At 46.9% G+C, this 25238-nt stretch overlaps 1 protein-coding gene across 16 annotated transcripts in view; it reads right to left on the reverse strand.

The window, feature by feature from the left end:
• DNM1 (dynamin 1) overlaps positions 1-25238 on the reverse strand; it is a 305071-nt gene that overhangs the window by 174168 nt on the left and 105665 nt on the right. For all 16 annotated transcript variants that reach the window (XR_013273564.1, XR_013273522.1, XR_013273538.1 and 13 more), the window contains exons 3-4: positions 16674-16823; positions 15673-15876 (exon numbers count right to left, since the gene is read on the reverse strand). Coding sequence is in view for 13 of the 16 variants with exons in the window: in XM_077478763.1 (XP_077334889.1) it covers positions 15673-15876; positions 16674-16823 (354 nt within the window). In the remaining 3 variants the exon portion in view is untranslated. The remainder of the gene's footprint in view (positions 1-15672; positions 15877-16673; positions 16824-25238) is intronic.

Raw genomic sequence — 25238 nt, forward strand, 5'->3', positions numbered from 1 at the left:
CGATGGTAATACAATGTCCTCATTGATATGAAAAGCCGAGACCATCTTCGGTAGAAAGGGCGGTTGCGGAGGCAACACCACCTTATCCCTGTGGATGACCAGATAAGGCGACTTGCAGGACAAGGCTGCCAATTCCAAAACCCTCCTGGCTGATGTGATGGCCACTAGAAAGACCACTTTCTGTGAAAGGGTCAACAGGGGAATCTCCCTGATATTCTCAAACGGCAGCTTCTGAAGCGCCGACAACACCACGTTCAAATCCTATGGGGGTAACAGTGGACGCACAGGAGGGACTACATGTCGTACCCCCTCAACTAAGATACTCACTAATGAGTGAGACACCAGGGGTCGCTGAAAAAAGACAGCCAGGGCTTAAATTTGCCCCTTAATGGTGCTCAACGCCAATTTCTGGTCTACTCCTTGCTGAAGAAACAGCAGGATCCTGGATATGGAAAAGGAGCGCGGATGCCACCCTTTCTCCTCACACATGGAGATGTAGGCCTTCCAGGTACGATGGTATATCTTCCGTGAAGAATATTTCCACGCCCTCAACATAGTTGGAATCACCGAGTCCGACAGACCCCTGTACCTCAGCACCTGGCTCTCAATAGCCATGCCATTAAAGCCAGCGATGGTAGAGCAGGGTGAAAGATTGGACCTTGAGATAGGAGGTCCTCTCGCAGCGGCAGTCGCCAGGGAGCGTCTGCCACCAGACGCAGCAGGTCTGCGTACCAGGGCCACTGAGGCCAATCCGGGGCACCCAGGATTACTGGAATCCCCTCGGCTTCCACTCTGCGAAGCAGACGTGGCCACAGTTTCAGTGGAGGAAAGGCATAGATCAGCTGGTACCGATCCCACGGAGCCACCAGCACGTCTGATGCGTCTGCCCACGGATCTCTTGTCATGGACACGAATCACAGCACCTTCCGATTGAGACGGGAGGTCAATAGATCCACATCTGGTGTGCCCCATTTCAGGCACAGCAGCCTGAATATCTCCGGATGCAATGCCCATTCTCCTGGGTCCAGCATCTGTTGACTCAGATAGTCCGCCTGCCAATTTTCCACCCCGGGGATGTAAATGACCGACAGGGCTGGAACGTGTCACTCTGCCCACCGAAGTATGTGAGCGACATCCCGAGCAGCAGCTGAGCTTCTTGTTCCCCCTTGGTGATTTATGTATGCCACAGCTGTGGCGTTGTCTGACTGTATCCTGATCGGACGTCCTTGAAGACTCAACGACCATGTGTGGAGGCACAGCCTGATCACTCTCAATTCGAGCAGATTGATCGGCAACTTGGATTCTTCCGTCGACCAGAGGCCCTGAGCCGACTGAACGCCCATCACTCCACCCCAGCCGGATAGGCTGGCGTCCGTTGTGATCACCGTCCATTGGAGAGGTAGGAACGACTTTCCTGACCGAATCACCGGGGATCTCAGCCACCATAGCAGGGAGTCTCTGACTGACTGGCTCACCTGGATCGAGCGATCCAAGGACAACGGAGATTTGTCCCATTTTGACAAAATCTCCTTCTGCAAGACCCTGGTGTGGAATTGGGCATACGGCACGGCCTCGAAGGCGGCCACCATGAGTCCCAGGACTCGCATGCAAAAGCGAAGTGAGGACCGCTCGCGATTCCACAGTAGGTTTATCACGGCTCTGAGGGTCTGCACTTTGTCTGAAGGGAGAAAGACTCTCGCTTCTTTGGAGTCCAGCAGCAAACCTAGGTACTCCAGACACTGGGTCGGTACAACCACCGACTTCTTTAGGTTCAACAGCCACCCAAATTCTTGCAAAGTCTGCATGGTGATCGCAACATCCTCCTCCAACTCTGAGGCAGAAGATGCTCTCAGGAGGAGATCGTCTAGGTACCCCATGATCGCGATTCCGTGTTGTCGCAGCAACGCCAAAACTGGAGCCAATACCTTGGTAAAGACTCAGGGGGCTGATGCCAGGCCAAATGGTAGAGCCACAAACTGATAGTGGGCTTCCCCAACTGCAAAACGCAGAAACTTTTGATGCCGCAGACATATGGGTATGTGCAGGTACGCATCCTGGATGTCCAAGGATGCCAGGGAGCCCCCTTGATGGAGTGCAGCGACTACTGAACGAACTGATTCCATTCTGAACCTCTGCACTTTCACAAAGTGATTGAGGGCTTTTAAGTCCAATATCGGACGTACCCCTTCCTTCTTGGGAACCACAAACAGATTTGAGTAGAATACCTAGAAGCTTTCCGATTCCGGAACTGGTACAATCACCCCTCGACTCAGCAAGTCCCCTACCGCCCCCAACAGGGCCTCCCGGCGAACCGGGGACACGGGTATGCTGGAGGGGAAGAATCTGTTTGGCGGTCAAGAGAGAAATTCTATCTTGTAGCCCGTGGAAATCAGATCGCAGACCCATTGGTCGGATAACTGGGAGGACCACCGGGCTGCAAACTCCCGAAGGCGACCCCCCATCCGAGACATGGGTGGGGGCAAACCTTCATGAGGTAGCACTTTTTGTCGCAGGCTTGCGATGCCAGGGACGCTTTTGTGAGCGGAAAAAGAGGGCCCTTGCCTGCGGCGTGGCTCCTTAGGCTTCCTGGCTTGTGGGAGTAAGGTACTCTTACCACTGGTAGCATTTTTAATAATGTCATCTAATGAGGCTCCAAAGAGCCGGTCACCAAGGAAGGGAAGATCCATCAGGGCTTTCTTAGATGCCTGGTCAACAGACCAGCAATTTAACCAAATCAGGCGGCGCAGCACCACAGTTGACACTGAAGCCCTGTATAAAAAGGGGAGGGTATCCAGGGACGCGTCACAGACATACTTGAGGCCTTGCACTAGTTGGTCCGCCAATTCTACGCAGACAGGCGATGCCTTTTGCTCTCCCAATATGCGGTGCAAAAGTTTTGCCCACTCAGTCAGTGTCCGTGACACAAGTGCAGATGCCAGTACTGGTCGTATGGCGGACCCCACAACCGTGAACAAGGAGATCCTTGAATCCAGGAGTCCCCTCTACCGGGATCGTGGTTACTTAATTTAACCTGGATACTGGGGGGTCAACGACCGGAGGAGTCGACCATTTCTTGAGAAGGCTTTGCTCAAAAGGGTAACGCACCGCCATGTTTTTGGGGACCAAAAAGGTCCTTTGCGGCCGACCCCATTCCCTGTAGATGAATGTCATGAAAAGGTCCACCCGTTGGTGGCGCTGTTGGTCTCTTGGATTGCAGTACCAGTGTCCACCAGCTGGTGTCTTCTAACATCCAGGGCCTGTAATAAGAGGACCTACCTCCTGGTGGCACTGTTGGATCCTTGGGCTGTAGTACCGGTGCCCACCAGCGGGTGTACTCCGGCAGTGTGGAGCAGACAGCACCTTCTGCGCTCAGCTGTTACGTGAGGGTAATCATTGGTAGTCTTATAAATACCCAGGAAAGCCCTAACATGCTTGCCTTGGTATCGCTCTCTCGATGTGCCCTGACCTTGTTGCCTGAACTTGGACCTTGAGCCTGTATCTACCTGACCTGTTCCTGCCTGATCCTGAGCCCATCCTGGACCTGTCCCTCTTGTCCCCTGTTACCTAAGATCCCTGCTCTGTAGCCCATCCACCCGTCCTCTCTCTCTCCTGCTGGTTCCCCTTTCTTACCCATCTACTGATTCCCTGGTGTATGACCTCAGCCTGGCTTTTGTTGACGACTCTGGTATTCCCCATTTATTGTATATATTACTTGTTTGTGGTTGGTAGTGCACTGTTTGTTTTCACTTTATTTTCATTTATAATAAACACTTTTGTTATTTCACTTACATGCGTTTTGGGTTTCCTCTGTGCAGTCCACACAGTCTGGTCTAATAATTCCCTGATAGTATACCAAGGCCATCCCTGACCAGACTTGGCTGCATTGAGGAACCATCCTGACCTGTTAGTCTGCCAATATGGATTTCAATGAAATCACGTATTACTCTCTGCTGGCAGAAGAGGATGGTGAATATTGTCGCCAGCTTCTAAAAGGGTGGACTAGTAACCAGCTGATAGAGACCATCCGATCAGCTCATTCCCTGGTGGATCAGGGCTACATGTCATTTGAGGATGTTCAGCCCTTAATCCAATTATGTGCAAAGCCAGCCCTGTCATGTTATCCCCAAGGAAGTGATGATTTTTCTCCCCCCTTCAATTCGGGCCAAGTTGAATCTCTGGTATGGTTGTTAGAGGATGATCCAGCCTTTTTCATGGAATATTATTCCTCTTTTTCACAGCAGGTGTTGTCTGACTGCATCCATTCAGTGCAATCTCTGGTTAGTCAGGCTGTGTGTGAATCAGTGTTTGTTCAACCTGTGCTATAGACATGGTCAGATCTCCTGCATTTAGCTAAGCCACAACATTCCAGCCCTGTCATTAATCACCTGCCTTCCCAAGTATCCATCTCCCCATTGCCTATGGCAACCTCAGCTACAGCCCAGTCTACTCCACTTCCTAACAAATACTACTATCCTGTCACCAAGTGTAGCACCTATCCTGCCTTCAATCCACCTGCCTCTTCTCCTCCACCTGTAACAATCCCACAAAACCCTCCTCCTGCCACTGTTCCTTGGTCTTCCTTTTGCCCAGATACTTTCTTTTCTTACAGCCCTGCACCTACATACAAAGCTGCAGTGGCTAAGAAAAAAAAGAAATGAAAGTTCTTTCCGACCCACACAATTCTGCCAGTAACCCAACCCGCCTCCGCACCAACCAACCCGTTCCAGCCTGCATGCATGCCAGTTGTATCCGGTGGCCCACCTAAGCCTGATGTCCAAGTTCCAGCTACCCAGCCTAACGTCCCAGTTCCAGCTACCCAGCCTGACGTCCCAGTTCCAGCTACCCAGCCTGACGTCCCAGTTCCAGCTACCCAGCCTGACGTCCCAGTTCCAGCTACCCAGCCTGACGTCCCAGTTCCAGCTACCCAGCCTGACGTCCCAGTTCCAGCTACCCAGCCGGACGTCCCAGTTCCAGCTACACAGCCGGACGTCCCAGTTCCAGCTACCCAGCCAGACGTCCTGTCGCCTGCCTTCCAGTCCAAAGTGTCAGCCTTCCAGTCTGATGTCCTGCTGCCTGCCTTCCAGTCCAACGTGCCAGCCTTCCAGTCTGATGTCCTGTCGCCTGCCTTCCAGTCCAAAGTGTCAGCCTTCCAGTCTGATGTCCTGCTGCCTGCCTTCCAGTCCAACGTGTCAGCCTTCCAGTCTGATGTCCTGTTGCCTGCCTTCCAGTCCAACGGGCCAGCCTTCCAGTCTGATGACCTGCTGCCAGCCTTCCAGTCCAACGTGCCAGCCTTCCAGTCTGATGTCCTGTTGTCTGCCTTCCAGTCCAACGTGCCAGCCTTCAAGTCTGATGTCCTGCTGCCTGCCTTCCAGTCCAACGTGCCAGCCTTCCAGTCTGATGTCCTGCTGCCTGCCTTCCAGTCCAACGTGCCAGCCTTCCAGTCTGATGTCGTGCTAGCCTTCCAGTCTGATGTCCTGCTGCCTGCCTTCCAGTCCGACATGCCAGCCCTCCAGTCTGATGTCCTGCTGCCTGCCTTCCAGTCTGATGTGTCGGCTTCTCAGTCTGATGTGTCGGCTTCCCAGTCTGATGTGCCAGCTTCCCAGATTGATGTCTCAGCTTTCCAGCCTGATGTTCCAGCTTCCCAGATTGATGTCTCTGCTTGCCAGCCTGATGTTCCGGCTTGCCAGCCTGATGTTCCGGCTTCCCAGCCTGATGTGCCAGCTTCCCAGATTGGTGTCTCTGCTTGCCAGTCTAATGTTCCGGCTTGCCAGCCTGATGTGCCAGCTTCCCAGTCTGATGTGCCAGCCTTTCAGTTCAATGTCTCTGCCTCCCAGTCTGATGTGCTGGATTTCCAGTCTGATGTACCAGCCTCCCAGCCTGATGTTTGGATATTGGTGTTCCAGTCTGAAGTGCCCGTGTCTCAGCCTGAAGTTTCGGTGCCCGCTACCCAGTCTGCGGAGTCGGTGCCCACTCCCCAGTCTGCGGAGTCGGTGCCCGCTACCCAGTCTTCTGAACCAGTGTCTGAACCAGTGTCCATTACCTGGCCTGTTAAGCTTGTGCCCGTTATTCGGCTTGCCGGACCAGTGCCTGGTGTCCAGCTCGCTGAGCTGGGGCCCGTCACCCAGCCCGCTGGGCCGGGCCCGTTACTCAACTTGCTGAGCCAGTGCCTGTGATCCAGCTTGCCCTTACAGTACTTGCTGTTCGGCCTAAGGACCCGGTGATTGCTGCCCAGCTCGACGACCCGGTGATTGCTGCCCAGCTCGACGACCCGGTGATTGCTGCCCAGCTCGACGACCCGGTGATTGCTGCCCAGCTCGACTACCTGGAGCCCGCTGTCTGCCCTGATGTGCCCGCTGTCTGCCCTGATGTGCCCGCTGTCTGCCCTGATGTGCCAGCTTGACGTGCCCTCATCCGTTGTGCAGTTTGAGGCCATTAACGTTGGACAATTACACCTAGTTGGAGCATCCGGAGGCCGCTCCTTTGAGGGGGGGTACTGTCATGAAAAGGTCAAATCGTTGGTGGCGCTGTTGGTCTCTTGGATTGCAGTACCAGTGTCCACCAGCGGGTGTCTTCTAACATCCAGGGCCTGTAATAAGAGGACCTACCTCCTGGTGGCACTGTTGGATCCTTGGGCTGTAGTACCGGTGCCCACCAGCGGGTGTACTCCGGCAGTGTGGAGCAAACAGCACCTTCTGCGCTCAGCTGTTACGTGAGGGTAATCATTGGTAGTCTTATAAATACCCGGAAAGCCCTAACATGCTTGCCTTGGTATCGCTCTGTCCATGTGCCCTGACCTTGTTGCCTGAACTTGGACCTTGAGCATGTATCTACCTGACCTGTTCCTGCCTGATCCTGAGCCCATCCTGGACCTGTCCCTCTTGTCCCCTGTTACCTAAGATCCCTGCTCTGCAGCCCATCCATCCGTCCTCTCCCTCTCCTGCTGGTTCCCCTTCCTTACCTATCTACTGATTCCCTGGTGTATGACCTCGGCCTGGCTTTTGTTGACCACTCTGGTATTCCCCATTTATTGTATATATTACTTGTTTGTGGTTGGTAGTGCACTGTTTGTTTTCACTTTCTTTTCATTTATAATAAACACTTTTTTTTGTTATTTCACTTACATGCCTTTTTGGGTTTCCTCTGTGCAGTCCACACAGTCTGGTCTAATAATTCCCTGATAATGAACTTGTCACAATAAGTCAAATACGGGAACACTTTAGGTGAACGTGCTGGCTTGCGGGACCCAAAGGGGACCTATACATCAGCAGAAAGATCCGCTGGCTCCTGGATCTTCAGGGTATTACGCACAGCTGTGATAAGTACTCCAACCAGCGCCATGTCACGCCCAGACCCAGACGGGGAATCATCCTCGCTGTTCGAATGGTCCTGGACAGCTTCGTCTGATAGGTCAGAGCAGGGGTCACCAGCCGCAGCAGGGCCCGAGTCTGCATCAGAACTCTCCCCAGAGGACGGGGGGGGGGGGGCAGGGGCCTTTTTAGAGCACCTTTCCTTCCACGCACCACCTCTATTTTAGCAACAAATCAGTTAAGGACCACCGTCAGGGTGTCCATGGGCACAGCGCTATCCGCAGGTGACCCGGTTGCAATAGCCTGGATTTCGGGGGAAGAAACACCAGTTTCTGAAACCATGCTGACCCTACCCTGTCTGCCACCTGAAAGGGGACTTAGGACAGTGAAGGTCCCACTCTCCTGCTGCCGCTGGCTGGGGGGGCTCTTAGTGGCAGACTCACCACCCTGAGGCGTTATGTGATGGTTACTAGCCTTGCCTGTAGTCCCCAGGAGGTTACCCAAGTGCAGAGTGAAGAAGCTGTGTCGGCAGCAGCAGTAGAAAAGAGCGGTGAAACGATCTGCAGAGCTTGCACCGGCGTTCAGGGAATGGCCGCCCATCGTCCTGTATACACAGGAAACACAGGAAACAGCGTGTGATAGCACATGGCATGCTGTCACTAGAGAGCTGCAGTGAAAAAAAGCGCTCGGCCTCAAGAAAATGGCCGCCAATGATCTGAATAGGAAAAACCTACAGAAAATGGCCGCTGAAGCTCACAAGGGGAACCTGCTCTGCCCCCATCCAAAATGGCCGCCGGACAGCACCATGCGGTGACCAGTGAAAACCACAGCACAGTGCTGCCTCCAACCAGCAAAATACCTCCACAGGCACCTTTTTGGGACCCCCCACACTGGAACCAGGACCATTGCTAACCGCACAGGTGAGAGACCCAGCGATTCCCTGTACACACACCGCCAGCAGACACATGCAGCCGCCCCCCTGGAGGGAAGATAGAGATGTGGGAGAGAAGAGGAGGTGAGGTGGCCCCCCGAATTGACCTCCCAGGGAATGTCCAGCTGCTCAACCCCCCGAAGCAGGGAGAGCCGTACTTACCAGTCCTGAAGAGCTGGGAGATATTCCATCACAGACCCACTAGTGCGCAGTTACAGGGTGGCTGCTGGCCTCGGTATACTGTGATCCAGACATCAGTAGCCCGGTCATATGTATACCCCGGAGCATTGAAGCTCACGACCACCTCTGGAGCGGAGGTATGTCGTGGCCTGCCGAGCCGTAGCTGCGACTTGCACACGCTCGATGGCCGGACTGGGGGGACTACAAGGATAACTCAACCGGCCTGTCACCCAGCCAGCAGTTGATAGAAGATCACAGGATCGTCCATCTTGCGCAGAAGCATAAGTCCTGCATCAAAAAATGGACCGAAGGGCCCGTGGGGTTCATAGGTCATTCTCCTTCACTAGGCAAATTAAAACTGAGGCAGCAGGGAGGGTTGTTAGCACAGGGTCAGCCCCCTGGGCGGTACTGACAATTCTGTGTATTGTGTTATAATTTTGCCTAGTTCTCTTACTGGCAGGCTAACAAACCCATTTAGTTACAGAGAGGAGCTGTGTCGGTCGGTGAATATAAGAGAAAAAGTCAGATGAGGCACGATCGGAATATACGAGGAAAAGATTCCGTCTGACTTTTCCTGCCGGACATTCTGCTCATGTGTACGTGGCATATGAAGTTATCATTGCTAGTTTGTTTAATAGCCATCCCAGTAAGCTCTGAAAAGGCTGTACCATGATGGCAACTACCTTAAATGTTTACTTACTTACAAAATAACTAATGCAAATGTGCCTGTTCATTGAAGGGGTGACATTCTCAATTGGTGAGTTAAAGTGATATTAAAGCCAAGTATTTTCAGTTTTTTTTTAAATAACAAGCATGTTACACTAACCTGCTCTGTGCAGTGATTTTGCATAGAGCAGCCCTGATCCTCCTCTTCTTGGGTCCCCTATCGATACTCCTGGTCCCTCTCTCCTGCAAAGTGCCCCCAGAGCAAAAGAGCTAGTTATGGTGGTACCTGAGCAGGCCCGCTCCCGAACTGCTGCTCTGTGTGTCCATTCCCACACAGAGCTGTGGCTTGACCATGCCCCCTCTATCTCCTCATTGGCGCACTGGCTGCGACTGACAATAGCTACTGCTGCTGTTTCAGCCAATGAGGAGGGAGAGCCCCCGGAGAGCCAAGGCTCTTGTGCACATCGCTTGATCGCGATGGGACTCAGGTACGTATTGGGGGGAGGGGGGGTTTGCTGCAAACAGAAGGTTTTTTACCTTCATGCATAGACATGTATTAAGGTAAAGAACCTTGTGCTTTTAGAACAGCTTTACATTTCTGAAAGTTGCATGCTTAAAATAAACATAACCAAAAATCATTATGGTTTACTTTGTGAGGAAGGAATAAGTGATTGCAAAGGGGTGTTACACACCCCCTTATAGGACCTGAACTGAGTTTTGAGGGACTGGAATGTTAATGTGAGAAAATGCAGTACACATACCTACAATGAGTTACAAATATTTAAATAAACTGGCATAATTTAAAATGTGCTAAGCCACTCTTACTGAATATACTTTAGAATTGAATCAAAACCATATAAATATATAAATCATGTATAATAATAATCTGAATCAAAACCAATATTATGGCTTCACTAAATAATATTTTACATGGGTAAAATAAGATATACCACGTAAACCCATTCAAAGCCAGAAAATTACCGGAATGTAAAGGCTAGGTTCATACTAGTGCGATCCGATGTTCACTGTGACAATGTATTGTGGCTTGGTTGCATTTTGGATGTGGTTTTCATATTTTATGGACCCAAAATCGCACTGGAATCACACCAAAATAGTACAAGACCCTTTTTTTAAATGACACCGTGCTGAGTTACATTCATGTGAACAGGCACCATTGAAAACAATGTGATTTCCACTGTCATATACGATTCTGTGCGACTCAAAATGCATCTGAAATCATTTCTGGGGGGGGCGCATGCGCGGCACGAATCAGACCAGTCACATCTTGTAGTGAGATATCATTTATATATCGTGGGTAGATGATTAATTCGTTATTATAAGTACTCTTCCGCAGCAACCCAATTCTTCCAGAGAGATGCACTTTATTGACTTCCAATACAGAACAAAGTCTTGTAATAGATGACAAAATCCAACAGAGTAAATCTTACCAATCTAATAAATATTCAGAGCCCCATGTTTCCTCAGACCTTGGTGCCTTCATGACCACACACTTTTATGAGACTCCAGGACTGGCGATTTTCACCACATACTGAACTCATCTAATTTAACCTGTGAGTTACTACTTGTTTTTATTAAATATATGATTTATACTGCACTCAGTCTGGCACCCCTCTGTTCCCATATTTTGCAAGGAAGAATGGGCAAGAATTTCAGTCTCTCGATGTGCAAAACTGATAGAGACATACCCCAAGCGACTTGCAGCTGTAATCGCAGCAAAAGGTGGCTCTACAAAGTATTAACGCAAGGGGGCCGAATAATTTTGCACGCCCCAATTTTTTCATTTTTTTATTAGTTAAAAAAGTTTCAAAAATCCAATAGATTTCGTTCCACTTCACAATTGTGTCCCACTTGTTGGTGATTCTTCACAAAAAATAAAAAAATTATATCTTTATGTTTGAAGCCTGAAATGGCAAAAGGTTGAAAAGTTCAAGGGGGCCGAATACTTTCGCAAGGCACTGTGTATATATATATATATATATATATATATATCAACATATAATAAACATATATTACAACACATCTGAGCGGAGCTCCGGCACAGCGGGGACGCGAACACCACCCCCGGGGCCCTTACACACACCCCGAACCAGCCCAAAAAGTGCCAGCACCCCCGGGGGAAAGTCCGGTGCATGCCGTCCGCCAGGTCCCATCGTGGGAAACCGGTGCAAAGGTCTCTCACAAACTATCTTCTCAGGGCCCACGAGATGGCGGGGAAATCCCAAGATGGCGCTGACCCCCAGCACACTCCAGCTCGTACAGGCAATCCAGTGGCCTCTCCTGCCTATTCATCTGGCGAAAGTGAGTACCCCCTGCAGCTTACTAAGGCAGACTTAGATGACAGCCTCACCGCTATGTATGTTAAGATTGCTGAGAAGTTTCAGACAGAACTGCACAAATCGACCAGCACTCTGCAACAGGAGATAGCTGTTTTAGGAGGCAGAACAGACCTACTTGAAACTAAGCATGATGAGCTGCAGCTCGCATACACAGATCTCCGCAGAGACCATGAGGCACTTACAGACTCTGTATCCAAGCTCCAGGGCCATTTAGAGGACTTGGACAACAGAAACAGATGGAACAATATGCGTATCAGAGGGGTCCCCGAGGTGGTCACTGATTTAACCCCAGCCATCTACAAGTTGTTCCAGTCCCTGCTACCAGCAACCCCGGAGGCTGCGTTTGCATGTGATAGACTCCATAGGGCCCTTCGCCCCAAGCCCCCTGAACACAAAACTCCCAGGGACATTATTCTATGCCTTAAAGACTACCTGATATTTTGATCCTGTTGGACTATGCTTGCTGCAGGCCCCAGTCTACTAACTGATGACTGAGGCCTCTCCTAGGCAAGTATGGGGGCCCCCCCTGTGAGTCGGACTTCTGCGGTAGCCTGGCCCCCCTGCCCCTGAGACTGTCATCTCACTTTGTAGCACCTGTTAATCACTTTACAGTTCCCTGCTGTGCTGTAGCACAGTAGCTCCCCGTTTGGTTGTCCCCCCACTCTTACTGAAAGTCACCCCAGCAGACGGTGAGGCAAGGAGAGCTCTGGTCTTGGGAGCCCCAAGAGACAGACTTCTATTTCTCAGTTTTTTGTGGCTTTTGTTTTTTTATTTTCTCAGCTTTGTTTTTATACTTTTTTTCGTGGCCTCCTCTCTCACCCGGTAGCGGGTACTCAAGAGCGTTGGACATTAGTGTCCTTCTAATCAGGTGGTGTTACCCCTGTTGGATCTCAGGTTACTCTTCGTCGTGAGGGTCTTTCCCCTCCTGACCCCAATGTTGGATTTATGTTACTTGTTTATTCTTTTTAAGTCTCTTTTTAAGGGCTACGGGTTTATTTTCAACTGTTTGATCACCCTTGCTGGGCTTTATGTGACGAGGTTGTGTACACAGTATATGCTGTGTGATTTGGTACATGGGGGCTCACTCCCCCTCAGGTATACCCTGACTTCCACACCCCTTCGGAGTCAGGAATTCAGGGGCCGCACGTCCCGAGACCGTCCCCCGGATCAGGTTTGCCCTATATCCCTACCCCCCGACTAAATGGGTGTTAGGATAATATCCCACAATGTCCGTGGGTTCAACTCACCCCAACAACGTAAAAAAGCTTTTCAGAACTACAAGCACCTGCGGGTGGATATCATTTTCTTACAAGAAACCCATTTCTCTGAGAAAAATCACCCCAATTACTTTGATAGGGCCTTTGGCTCTGGGCACTTTTAGCCAACTCCACCTCTGCCGCCATTCATTCCTGTCCCTGGTCAGACCATCAGATGGTCTCTCTAGATGTCTCCCATATTGGCTTAAAGCCTTCAGTGGCTGGTGGGAGACTGAATGAGGCTCTCCTATCAGATCCAGCAGTACTCCCCCCTCATCACTAAACATATAGAAGAATATTTTACTATCAATAAAACGGATGATATCTCCCCAGCCACACTTTGGGCGGCTCACAAAGTGGGGGTGCGTGGGCACCTTATTCAATTGGCTGTAGAAAGAAAGAAACAACACCTAATAGACATAACTAAACTTACCACGGACCTTGACAAGCTATATCATCGCCACTCTCAGTCCCACTCCCCAGACATACTCAAACAAATCAATACCCTTAGGCTTGACCTAGATAAGATCCTATCAGACCGGACGGAGAAGGCATTGCGGTGGTCTAGGTCCAAGACGCTGACCTACACTCCCGTAAGGTGCTTCTCCTGAGCCTAGATATTCACAAGGCCTTTGATAGTGTCCTATGGCCCTTTTTTAGAACAGATACTAGCAAAATGTGTTTTTTCAGGGGCCTTTGTCCATGGGTTCCGGACATTATACCACCATCCCCGCACTAGAATTAGGGTTCCGGGCTGCAACTCAGACTACTTTACTTTAGGTAGGGGTAAGAGGCAGGGCTGTCCCCTGTCACCTCTTTTATTTGCCCTTGCCATCGAACCTCTCGCCCAAGCTATCCGCCTAGATAATATTAGGGGTTATACGAAGGGAGATCACAAATTTAAATTGAGCCTTTATGCGGACAATGTCCTTATGTTCCTGCCAGACCCCATTGTCTCTATCCCAAACCTTATAACCACCCTTCGTAGGTTCCAAGAAATCTCCGGCCTAGCAGTTAACCTCTCAAAATGCTCAGCTCTCTCAATAAATTTCCCCCTTAGCACTAAGACCTTGATCCAAACCAATTTCGGTTTCCCCACAGATGGCCTGACGCTACCCTATCTTGGAATTAAACTGGCCCCATCCCTCCATAAACTTTACTGTGCCAATTACCCCCTGCATTTACTCGCCTCAGGCAGCTACTACATTCCTGGAGCTCCTTTCATATCACGTTCTTAGGCAGAATACAGGCGGTAAAAAATTTCTATACTTCCCAAACTTTTATTCTTTTTTAGAGCCCTTCCTAATTATGTATCCAAACAGACGATTGAACAACTACAGTGCGACGTGAACAAATTTATTTGGAGTCATAAAAAACCATGCCTGGGCAAACAGATGCTATACAGATCGCGACCCCGGGGTGGCCTGGGCCTGCCTAATCTCTGGCTGTACTAAGTTTTAGCTAGACTCCTGCAATTAGCCCAATGGCACACCTTCCCACACAGTATACCCTTGCTCCGCTTTGAGCGGGCCTCTATTGCCCCTTTCTATCTCCCAGGCCTGTTATGGGCTAAATCTATCTGCCCTAAGGATATTTCTGCCCTGAATGCTGTGGTTGGTCAATCTCTGCACTTATGGTCCTTTTATAAACATAAATTCTCCCTCCTCCCTTCCCACCCTAAATTGGTGTCGTTTTTGGGCGACCCCTCCTTTCCTGCAGCATTCTCCAACCCCAATACCTTCTCATTATTGGTGGACGGGGTGATCCACTCCTTCCTATCCTTAGAATCCTCCCACTCCCTCCCTAGATCTGAGTTTTATAAATACCTCCAAATTAGACATTTCTACGACACACATTACTCCAGGTACAAAGCCAACCCCCTTGCAACATTTGAAGATCTGTGTGGCCCCTCCTCCAGGGATAAGAGTACGATCTCTCTGTTATATGGCTATCTGGGTGGCCTGGGCCTACCTGCCAAATCCTCAGCAATACTACAATGGGAGGTAGAGACTGGCGAGGTGGCCTCCCCTGTGGAGTGGTCGCTGCGAATCTCAAACATGCATAAATGCACTAAGTCTGTAACGGTGAAAGAAACCGTAATGAAACTCCACACAAGATGGTATTATACCCCGGCTAAACTCCATAAATGTTTCCCCTTCGTCACGGAGAACTGCTTCAGAGGTTGCCCCGCTAGAGGTACACATTTACACATTTTTTGGAGCTGTCCCTCGTTGAGGGTCTTGTGGCAGGGGGTAACGGAGAGGGTGGCTGATATCACGGGGACTTTGCCCACCCTCACTTACCAGATGTGCCTATTCTTTGTGGAGATCCCACGGCCCAACTCCCCCTGAAACTTGCCCATACTTTATTTAGCGCAGTGCATTGGGCTATTGCTCTGTTTTGGCGCACCCCAGGAGTCCCATGGGACCAAATCCTCAAAGGCATGGCGGCCATCCAACTAATGGAAAGGGTGTTCCACACTATAATGGACACAATACCCACATATGAGCTGAAATGCAAATCCTGGCCCGTGAACACCCGCTCCCTTTTCCATGGGTGGATCCCCCTGTCTCATGACCCTCCTGTACATGTACCTCCTTACAGATTTACCTGTAGCTCCCTTGGTATTCTGTTGATGTGTTTTTGTTATTTTTGTTATATATGTTGTACTAGCCCATGGATTGCAGGTATCTGTGACTTTTCTTTTTCTCTTTACGGGTGGAAGTCGAGTAGCGGGTAGTCTTGCTCCTCAAGATCGGTGGAGACGCTCCTCTCCCTACCTCCCCCGCACTGGACTCCCTCTCGACTGCCATCACTTATTATACTTTATACTTGTGTTGATCCTACCAGTGTGTGTATTCCATGCTATACTATTTCTGCTGTACCTCTTTTATTGTACTGGCTAAATTTCTTCAATAAAACGTTTGTATTAAAAAAAAAAAGAAAATCATTTCTGGGTTGCTTTCTATACAAACCTTGAGGATCCACTTCTTTGGCAATTTTCAAGGCATCAGAGTTTGCCAGATCTGAATTAGCTGGGGACACAGCTAGAAGTAGGCAATTCTCCTTGGTAACAAACTGCATTAACATGTCACGAATTTGAAACTCAATGTCCACTGGCTGGTCACCAACTGGGACTTTGGTCATACCCGGAAGATCAACCAGAGTCAGGTTAAGCACTGAAAACAAAGCATAAAAGATCTAAGATTATTATACGGACATAAATTAGGCTACTTTGACAAAACACATGCAGGTGATAGTAATTTTTTGCTGTTTGTCAGGAACTAGTAATGTTAGTGCTGTTTTTACAATAAAAAAATTGTTTTTGTTTTGCCCCCAGCATGCTTGACAACTGATGTTTCTCTTTCCCACAGGTGCACAGTAATAGAGCTAATTTAGGTTGAAAACACTGAAAGACAAATTTCAACCCCCCCCCCCCCCCCCCCAGAGGTGCCCCGTGATGCTACTTATCACTGATGCAGACACCATTCTTTGCAGCATTATACTGTAAGCGAGGAAACCCATAAAGAGGCCCCTCAACAGTGTTTATCCCTCACATCCTAGGCTCAGACAAAGTGGCCTCAGTTACACACTGGGCACAGTGAGTCTTCCAGGGACAGCTCTGGTGAGGTGGTGGTGATGGTGGTGGTGGTGGCGAGTATTGCAGCTGAAGTTACAGGAGTTTTTTCTTTCAGAACTGTTGGGCAGCCTATTAAAAAAAACTGTTACTTGAGTTAGGCTTTAATCTAATTCACATCTTGAGTGGAATCCCACACACATGCAGGGTGAATATGTTCTCTGTAGGAATTAAATTTAGGAACTCAGCACTAAAAGTTAAAGACGCTAACCAGATAGTGATAGGCAACCCAGGGTTATAGTTACCGATGCACCCATTTTCAATGAAATAAGGGGGGGTTTGCTGCAAACAGAAGGTTTTAAGATCACAATGATGTAAAACACAGACTGGTTTACACACCATTTGGAGAGTAGATACGAAGGTTTATTGGCACAGCGGAGATTCCCTTGTTTGTTCCGGTGATCCGATCAGTTTCAGCCTCGATTTCCATTCTGATCTCTTCAAAGTCTGTAAACTTCTTTCCCTTGCAGTGCAAAAACTCCCCATGTTCTATAAAGTAATGATATGACATCAATCACAGGCCTCACATATAGGTAACCATAATGATCACATTCAGTTATACAATATTAGGAGAGTTTATTTATGAAATGTAATGCATTGATCAAAAGATATGCCCCCTATTTAGTAAAGGAGTACCAGTATTCAAGAAAATGTAGGCATACAATTTTATATTTTACAGAGTAAGCTCTGCCTCTGCACAATAAATGGAAGGACTACTCATTAACGGTACACTTAGAAGAAAAACTCAATGCCAAGAAACATCTGTAAAAGCAAGGAAAATCATGGGGATTACAAACTGGGAGATTCATCTCCATTTAAAAAAAAAACAATCCGAAGGGATCACTTTTCAGAGACAGTAGAGCAGTGGTTTGCAAGGGTTCAGGAGCAGATAATGCTGCCTCCTGAATGCCTATTTTTTTTTCCAATTCCATTGGGGATTTTTCATTGCAAAACCACTCCACAACCATATGCCAAACAGATGACATGCTGTGACACTTGTAGTCCATTGACACTTCCTCTAGCACTCCAAATGAAAGCCTGAACCCTGGTATGGGCAAAGAGCTAGAAGAAGAGTTTGCAGGGGCATGGCATTGCACTGGTGATCCACTGATCATGGGTGAAATGTTTGGCAGGGGTCTATTGAAAAATAAAATAAAACATTTTTCCTTGCAAATTTATGTGCATTCATTTATTTTAAACGGTGGACTTAACCTTTAATGCTATTGACAGACTATATCATATATCATTTTTATTTTTCCCATAGTTCCACTTCAGTTTTAACTGAAGGATATGGGGGCCAAGCTTCAAGTAAGAGAAGAAAAATTCTATGCTTGGAAATACTGTGCCTTCTCACCAGGAAATCTCAGAATATGTTGCTCCCCAGCGGTTTCCCTGCGAGGACTGGCTTTCTTGGGCTTTTCATGTTTTCTTTGTTATGTTAGGAGTCCCATTTATAATGGCTTTGCAGTACAGCTGCATGATGGCTCTATTTCCCTCAGTCTTTATTCCTTTGTTATTTTCTTTTATAGAACCTTTGTTATATTTTAAGCTCTTCATTCTAACACCATCACTTTACAGACTTTCTAACGTCAATGTTACCATCTTTTTGTATAATGTTATGTATATATGTCCTGAAAAATTGTATGTTAGTGCAAATAAAAAAAAGTATCATGGACAGTACTCAATTTTCTCTGTCACAATTGCACTAATACGGCTACAATCACATTAAGTATGTACATATGTGAAATTCTCAGCCTACTATGGGCATGCTTGAAAACTTGTCATATAATTAAAAAATGCTGACAGCTAAATACAATGCCTTGAAAACTTATTCATACCACTTACAACAAAAAACATAAATGTATTTTAATGGGATTTTATGTGATAGACCAACACAAAGTGGCATATAATTGTGAAGTGGAAGGAAAATAATAAATGGTTTTCAATTTTTTTTTTTTACAAATAATTATGTGAAAAGTGTGGTGTACATTCGTATTCAGCCCCCCTGAGTCAATAGTTTGCAGAACCACCTTTTGCTGCAATTACAGCTGCAAGTCTTTTTGGGAGTGTCTTTACCAACTTTGCACATCTAGAGAGTGACATTTTTGCCCATTCTTCTTTACAAAATAACTCAAGAGCTGTCAAATTGGATGGAGAGCATCTGAACAGCAATTTTCAAGTCTTGCCACAGATCCTCAATTGGATTCAGGTCTGGACTTTGGTTGGGCCATTCTAATGCCGCGTACACACGGTCGGAGAATCCGTCGGAATGCGTCTTATCGGACCGTGTCGTCAGAAAATCCGACTGTGTGTGGTATGCATCGGACTGAGTCCGTCCGAATCTCCGTCGGACCCAATTTTCCAACATGCTGGAAATATTTCCCGACCAACTGGGCCGGTCGGACGTAATCCGATCATGTGTAGCGAATTTTGATCGGACCAAGTGCCACGCATGCTCAGATCAAATTCCTACATCAAAGCTATTGGCTACTAGCCTGAATCTAGTTCCATCGTAACGAAATTACGTCATCACGTTCTGAAAGATCGGATTTTTCGACAACTTAGTCCGACCGTGTGTATGCAACAGATTCGGACACAATCCGTCAGACTAAATCTGACGGACAAAATCCGACGGATTTTGTTGGCAGAATCTCCGACCGTGTGTACAGGGGCTAACACATTAATATGCTTTGATCTAAACCATTTCATTGTAGCTCTGGCTGTATGTTTAGGGTCGTTGTCCCGCTGGAAGGTGAACCTCCACCTGAGTCTCAACTTTTTTGCAGACTCTAACAGGTTTTCTTCTATGATTGCCCTGTATTTGGCTCTATCCATCTTCTCAACAACTCTGACCAGCTTGCCTGTCCCTGCTGAAGAAAAATATCCTCACAACATGATGCTGCCACCATGTTTCACAGGGGGATGATGTGTTCAGGGGGATGTGCAGTTTTCTCACAAACTGCAAACGGGACTTCCAATGGCGTTCTTTTAACAATTCTTTTAACAATTCCTAAAGATTTAGTGCACTTTCACACTGAGTAAGCGTAATTTTAGCGGCGCTTTTCGGCAGCTAGTAGGGTGCTTTTAACCTCTGCTGGCGGCCAGAAAGGGGTTGAAAGTGCTCGAAAAGCGGCACTTTAATGGCGCTGCCCATTGATTTCAATGGGCAAGGGGTCTAAGAGCAGTGTATACACCGCTCCTAAGGCACCTCAAATATGCCGCTTGTAGGATTGTTTATTGCGCCCTGACAGCGCACCGCTCCAGCGTGAAAGCAGTGACAGGAAAGGTGCTTTGCGCTTTGTGGGAGGAAACCAGAGTACCTGGAGGAAACCCACGCAGGCACAGGGAGAAAATACAAACTCCAAGCAGGTAGTGTCATGGTTGGGATTTGAACCAGCAACTCCTGTGCTGCTAGGTGAAAGTGATAATTACTACACCACTGTGGTTCCCTCAACTCACCTTAACATCCATACCCCTCTACCCTGAATCCTCTCTTTGACCAGAGCCTGAATCCAGCCCTCTCCCATAATTAGGTGCTAGCTGTCCCATATTTTGTACGAAAGTCCTGACATGGTCATGTGTGTAAAATGCAGTAGTATATTTTGCTATTCTGGTTGTGTTTCTAAAAATGTTAACAATATTTACATATGGAAAGTACATTGTAATACTTCTTTTGTTATTCATGTTGGATTTAACTTTTCTTGCAGTTTCTTCGTAATTAATGTCTGTATGCTAGGTGTAATTCTCAGTATATGTGCTCATTCTGTATGTATGGACACAGTACCACTTCTCTTGTTCTGTACACTGGGAGTTATTCTTAGTATATGCTATGTCTACATGCTCAGTGCATAGTCCCACTTCTTTTGCATCCTGGAAGTGTTCCTTCTGTTCTTGTTTGCTATCTGCACAACTTCCTGCTCTGCTTCTTTTTTTTTTACTGTGTTCATTTGTTAGGAGGCTTGGTTGTAGGTAGTCCCGACTGGTTCACATGGGTGATGATGACCCATATAGCATGAATGGGCCGCTTTTTGTAACATCTCTCACTGTCTGTTCGGGGCCACTCACCCGCACGCTTGTCACATCAGGACAAGCAGCTGTGTCCATGCGTCTGTTGTGTCCTAATAAACCTCAAAGGGCTACCTGCACACAGCACCTGGAAGTTGAGATGCTACAAAGCAATCTGGGCATCATGTGGACTTACAAACTAAAAAAAAAAAAAGAGGTTTTCACTGTATAAACTGCTCTACCAGGTTGACATATCTGTTAATTTGCCAGATATGTATTATTGTCATGTAAAATTTTGTATTTTTAGTCCATTCTTGCTAATATTTCTAATGTAATGCACTGTCATCTTTTATTAAATTAATTAATTATGAGGCTCCCACCACTTGATTAAAAGTTTGCAATTTCACTAATGTCTGAACTCCCATGATAGCCCAGTTTCAAACGTCTGATGAAAAGAATATTCCTTCATCTAACCCCAGTGAGATGGCCCCGTATGAGCTTTGAAAGTCACCGCTGAAGTGAAAAAAGATTATGAGGGGATATGACCACCACCATTTATAAATACTTGAATGGTTCATATAGTAATTTGGGTGCAAAGTTGTACACTCTAAAGAATATCCTAACTGAAGAAAAAATGTTTAATGTATTGTAGCATAACAGTCCTTATATCTGGTGGGAGCATTTGTTCTTTTTTATAAAAAAAAATACCTGTTACTCTTGTCAGAAATCTTGTATCCTTATAAGTTCCTTTGAAATAAACTGAAATCTCAAACAAATGTTAAATTCCTTCCAAGCTGTCTTCTGTAACCTACAAATCGTCTGCCCCCATGTAATGGAGATAAAAAGAGGAGTTCAAATCAGGAGAACAACCTAGGGTGACAACCATGGCCCCCAATAGATGCAGTGCAGTGAGGGAGCACTGTCCCCCAAGGCACTAAGTATCACCAAAACTTTAAAATTCCTAAATTGCAACGTATAAAATTATTGTTTTTTTGGTTTAGATACCCTTTAGGTGTCCGTTTATGAAGCAGTGATCAGCAGTGATCCCCAGGATCGCCGCTGATCACAGTCCATAAACAGTTTATGAAACAGAGATAATCGAAGGGAGAAGTGTGAACATATTCTCCTGCCGATTATCTCTGCACATGGAGAATCCTCATAGACTGACACAGTAACGGCCAGTTTATGAAGCTGTGATCTCAGCGTCTCACTGGCGATCGGCGTCAAAATTCACACTCCCTGATTCACCAGCTCAGAGGTGGAGAATTGGAGAATGAAGAGAGAATTTGGGGGGGATCTGAGGGGGAAAGAGGAAGATTTTTAACTTCCTTATGCCTCGTTCAGACCCCCAAACACTATAACCATGTCCCCTTGTCATATGTACAGTGGTGTGAAAAAGTGTTTGCCCCCTTCCTCATTTCCTGTTCCTTTGCATGTTTGTCACACTTAAGTGTTTCGGAACATCAAACCAATTTAAACAATAGTCAAGGACAACACAAGTAAACACAAAATGCAATTTGTAAATGAAGGTGTTTATTATTAAAGGTGAAAAAAAATCCAAACCATCATGGTCATGTGTGAAAAAGTGATTGCCCCCCTTGTTAAAACATACTATAACTGTGGTTGTCCACACCTGAGTTCAATTTCTCTAGCCACACCCAGGCCTGATTATTGCCACACCTGTTCACAATCAAGGCATCACTTAAATAGGAGCTGCTTGACACAGTAAGGTCCACCAGAAGATCCTTAAAAGCTACACATCATGCCGAGACCCAAAGAAATTCAGGAACAATTGAGAAAGAAAGTAATTGAGATCTATCAGTCTGGAAAGGGTTATAAAGCCATTTCCAAAGCTTTGGGAATCCAGCGAACCACAGTGAGAGCCATTATCCACAAATGGCGAAGACATGGAACAGTGGTGAACCTTCCCAGGAGTGGCCGGCTGCCCAAAATTACCCCAAGAGCGCAGCGACGACTCATCCAAGAGGTCACAAAAGACCCCACAACAACGTCCAAGGAACTGCAGGCCTCACTTGCCTCAGTTAAGGTCAGCGTTCATGCCTCCACCATCAGGAAAAGACTGGGCAAAAATGGCCTGCATGGCAGAGTTCCAAGGAGAAAACCACTGCTGAGCAAAAAGAACATCAAAGCTCGTCTCAATTTCTCCACAACACATCTTGATGATCCCCAAGACTTTTGGGACAACATTCTGTGGACCGATGAGACAAAAGTGGAACTCTTTGGAAGGTGTGTGTCCAAGTATATCTGGTGTAGAAGGAACACTGCATTTCATAAAAAGAACATTATACCAACAGTAAAATATGGTGGTGGTAGTGTGATGGTCTGGGGCTGTTTTGCTGCTTCAGGACCTGGAAGACTTGCCGTGATAAAAGGAACTATGAATTCTGCTGTCTACCAAGAGATCCTGAAGGAGAATGTCCGACCATCTGTTCGTGTACTCAAGCTGAAACGAACTTGGGTTCTGCAGCAGGACAATGATCCTAAACACACCAGCAAGTCCACCACCGAATGGCTGAAGAAAAACAAAATGAAGACTTTGGAGTGGCCTAGCCAAAGTCCTGACCTGAATCCTATTGAGATGTTGTGGTATGACCTTAAAAAGGCCGTTCATGCTCGAAAACCCTCTAATGTAACTGAATTAGGACAATTCTGCAAAGATGAGTGGGCCAAAATTCCTCCAGGACGCTGTAAAAGCCTCATTGCACGTTATCGCAAACGCTTGGTTGCAGTTGTTGCTGCTAAGGGTGGCCCAACCAGTTATTAGGTTTAGGGGGCAATCACTTTTTCACACAGGGCCATGATGGTTTGGATTTTTTTTCACCTTTAATAATAAACACCTTCATTTACAAATTGCATTTTGTGTTTACTTGTGTTGTCCTTGACTATTGTTTAAATTGGTTTGATGTTCCGAAACACTTAAGTGTGACAAACATGCAAAGGAACAGGAAATGAGGAAGGGGCAAACACTTTTTCACACCACTGTATGCGTATACATTATATATAATGTGTGTGTGTGTATATATGTAGGGGGACTCCTTATTTTATTAACATTAACCACGCCGTCTGTCAGTGTATTGATAATTTATCACTGCTTAATAAACTGACATCTCTGTGTTTCAGTGAATTTCTGGTACTGTAATCTCATAAAGTCTCACGAGATTTCAGTATCAGGGGGCCCTTCTCCAGTGTTCAAAGCATTTGTAGATCACTTCACTCCTCCAAGAGTGAAGGGATCTACTCTGCTTCATAAACAGGCACATAGAGGAGAAAGATCTCTGAGAATGCCGGAAAATTAAGCAGTGAAATAGATTTCACCGCTTCATAAACGGACACCTATAAGTGGAAGTCCATTCTGAAAACTAAAATCCCCTCATCTATAGAACCATGATCTAACACTAACCTAACTATTCCTGTAAAGAATAAATCAGTATACAGTGCCTTGCGAAAGTATTCGGCCCCCTTGAACTTTTCAACCTTTTGCCACATTTCAGGCTTCAAACATAAAGATATAAAAATTTTATTTTTTGTGAAGAATCACCAACAAGTGGGACACAATTGTGAAGTGGAACGAAATCTATTGGATTTTTGAAACTTTTTTAACTAATAAAAAAATGAAAAGTAGGGCGTGCAAAATTATTCGGCCCCCTTGCGTTAATACTTTGTAGAGCCACCTTTTGCTGCGATTACAGCTGCAAGTCGCTTGGGGTATGTCTCTATCAGTTTTGCACATCGAGAGACTGAAATTCTTGCCCATTCTTCCATGCAAAACAGCTCGAGCTCAGTGAGGTTGGATGGAGAGCGTTTGTGAACAGCAGTTTTCAGCTCTTTCCACAGATTCTCGATTGGATTCAGGTTTGGACTTTGACTTGGCCATTCTAACACCTGGATACGTTTATTTGTGAACCATTCCTTTGTAGATTTTGCTGTATGTTTGGGATCATTGTCTTGTTGGAAGATAAATCTCCATCCCAGTTTCAGGTCTTTTGCAGACTCCAACAGGTTTTCATCCAGAATGGTCCTGTATTTGGCTGCATCCATCTTCCCCTCAATTTTAACCATCTTCCCTGTCCCTGCTGAAGAAAAGCACGCCCAAACCATGATGCTGCCACCACCATGTTTAACAGTGGGGATGGTGTGTTGAGGTTGATGAGCTGTGTTGCTTTTACGCCAAACGTATCGTTTTGCATTGTGGGCAAAAAGTTTGATTTTGGTTTCATCTGACCAGAGCACCTTCTTCCACATGTTTGGTGTGTCTCCCAGGTGGCTTGTGGCAAACTTTAGACGAGACTTTTTATGGATATCTTTGAGAAATGGCTTTCTTCTTGCCACTCTTCCATAAAAGCCAGATTTGTGCAGTGTACGACTGATTGTTGTCCTATGGACAGACTCTCCCACCTCAGCTGTAGTTCTCTGCAGTTCATCCAGAGTGATCATGGGCCTCTTGGCTGCATCTCTGATCAGTCTTCTCCTTGTCTGAGCTGAAAGTTTAGAGGGACGGCCAGGTCTTGGTAGATTTGAAGTGGTCTGATACTCCTTCCATTTCGAAATGATCGCTTGCACAGTGCTCCTTCGGATGCTTAATTATCCAATAGATTTCGTTCCACTTCACAATTGTGTCCCACTTGTTGGTGATTCTTCACAAAAAATTAAAATTTTATATCTTTATGTTTAAAGCCTGAAATGTGGCAAAAGGTTGAAAAGTTCAAGGGGCCAATACTTTCGCAAGGCACTGTAAATACCTTTTTTTTAAGCTGATCTGACCTGATGTCCAGTGGCGGAAGCTCTGCAGAGGACATGGAAGTGACGTCACCCATAGACTTCCATCGCCAGACGTGTCCTCTGCACCCACCTCCACAGCAAAGCTGCAGCTGACAGCTC

The sequence above is a fragment of the Lithobates pipiens genome, unplaced genomic scaffold, assembly GCF_037356315.1.
Source record: "Lithobates pipiens isolate NorthernLeopardFrog02 unplaced genomic scaffold, aLitPip1_a1.2 Scaffold_1, whole genome shotgun sequence".
Classification (NCBI taxonomy): domain Eukaryota; kingdom Metazoa; phylum Chordata; class Amphibia; order Anura; family Ranidae; genus Lithobates; species Lithobates pipiens.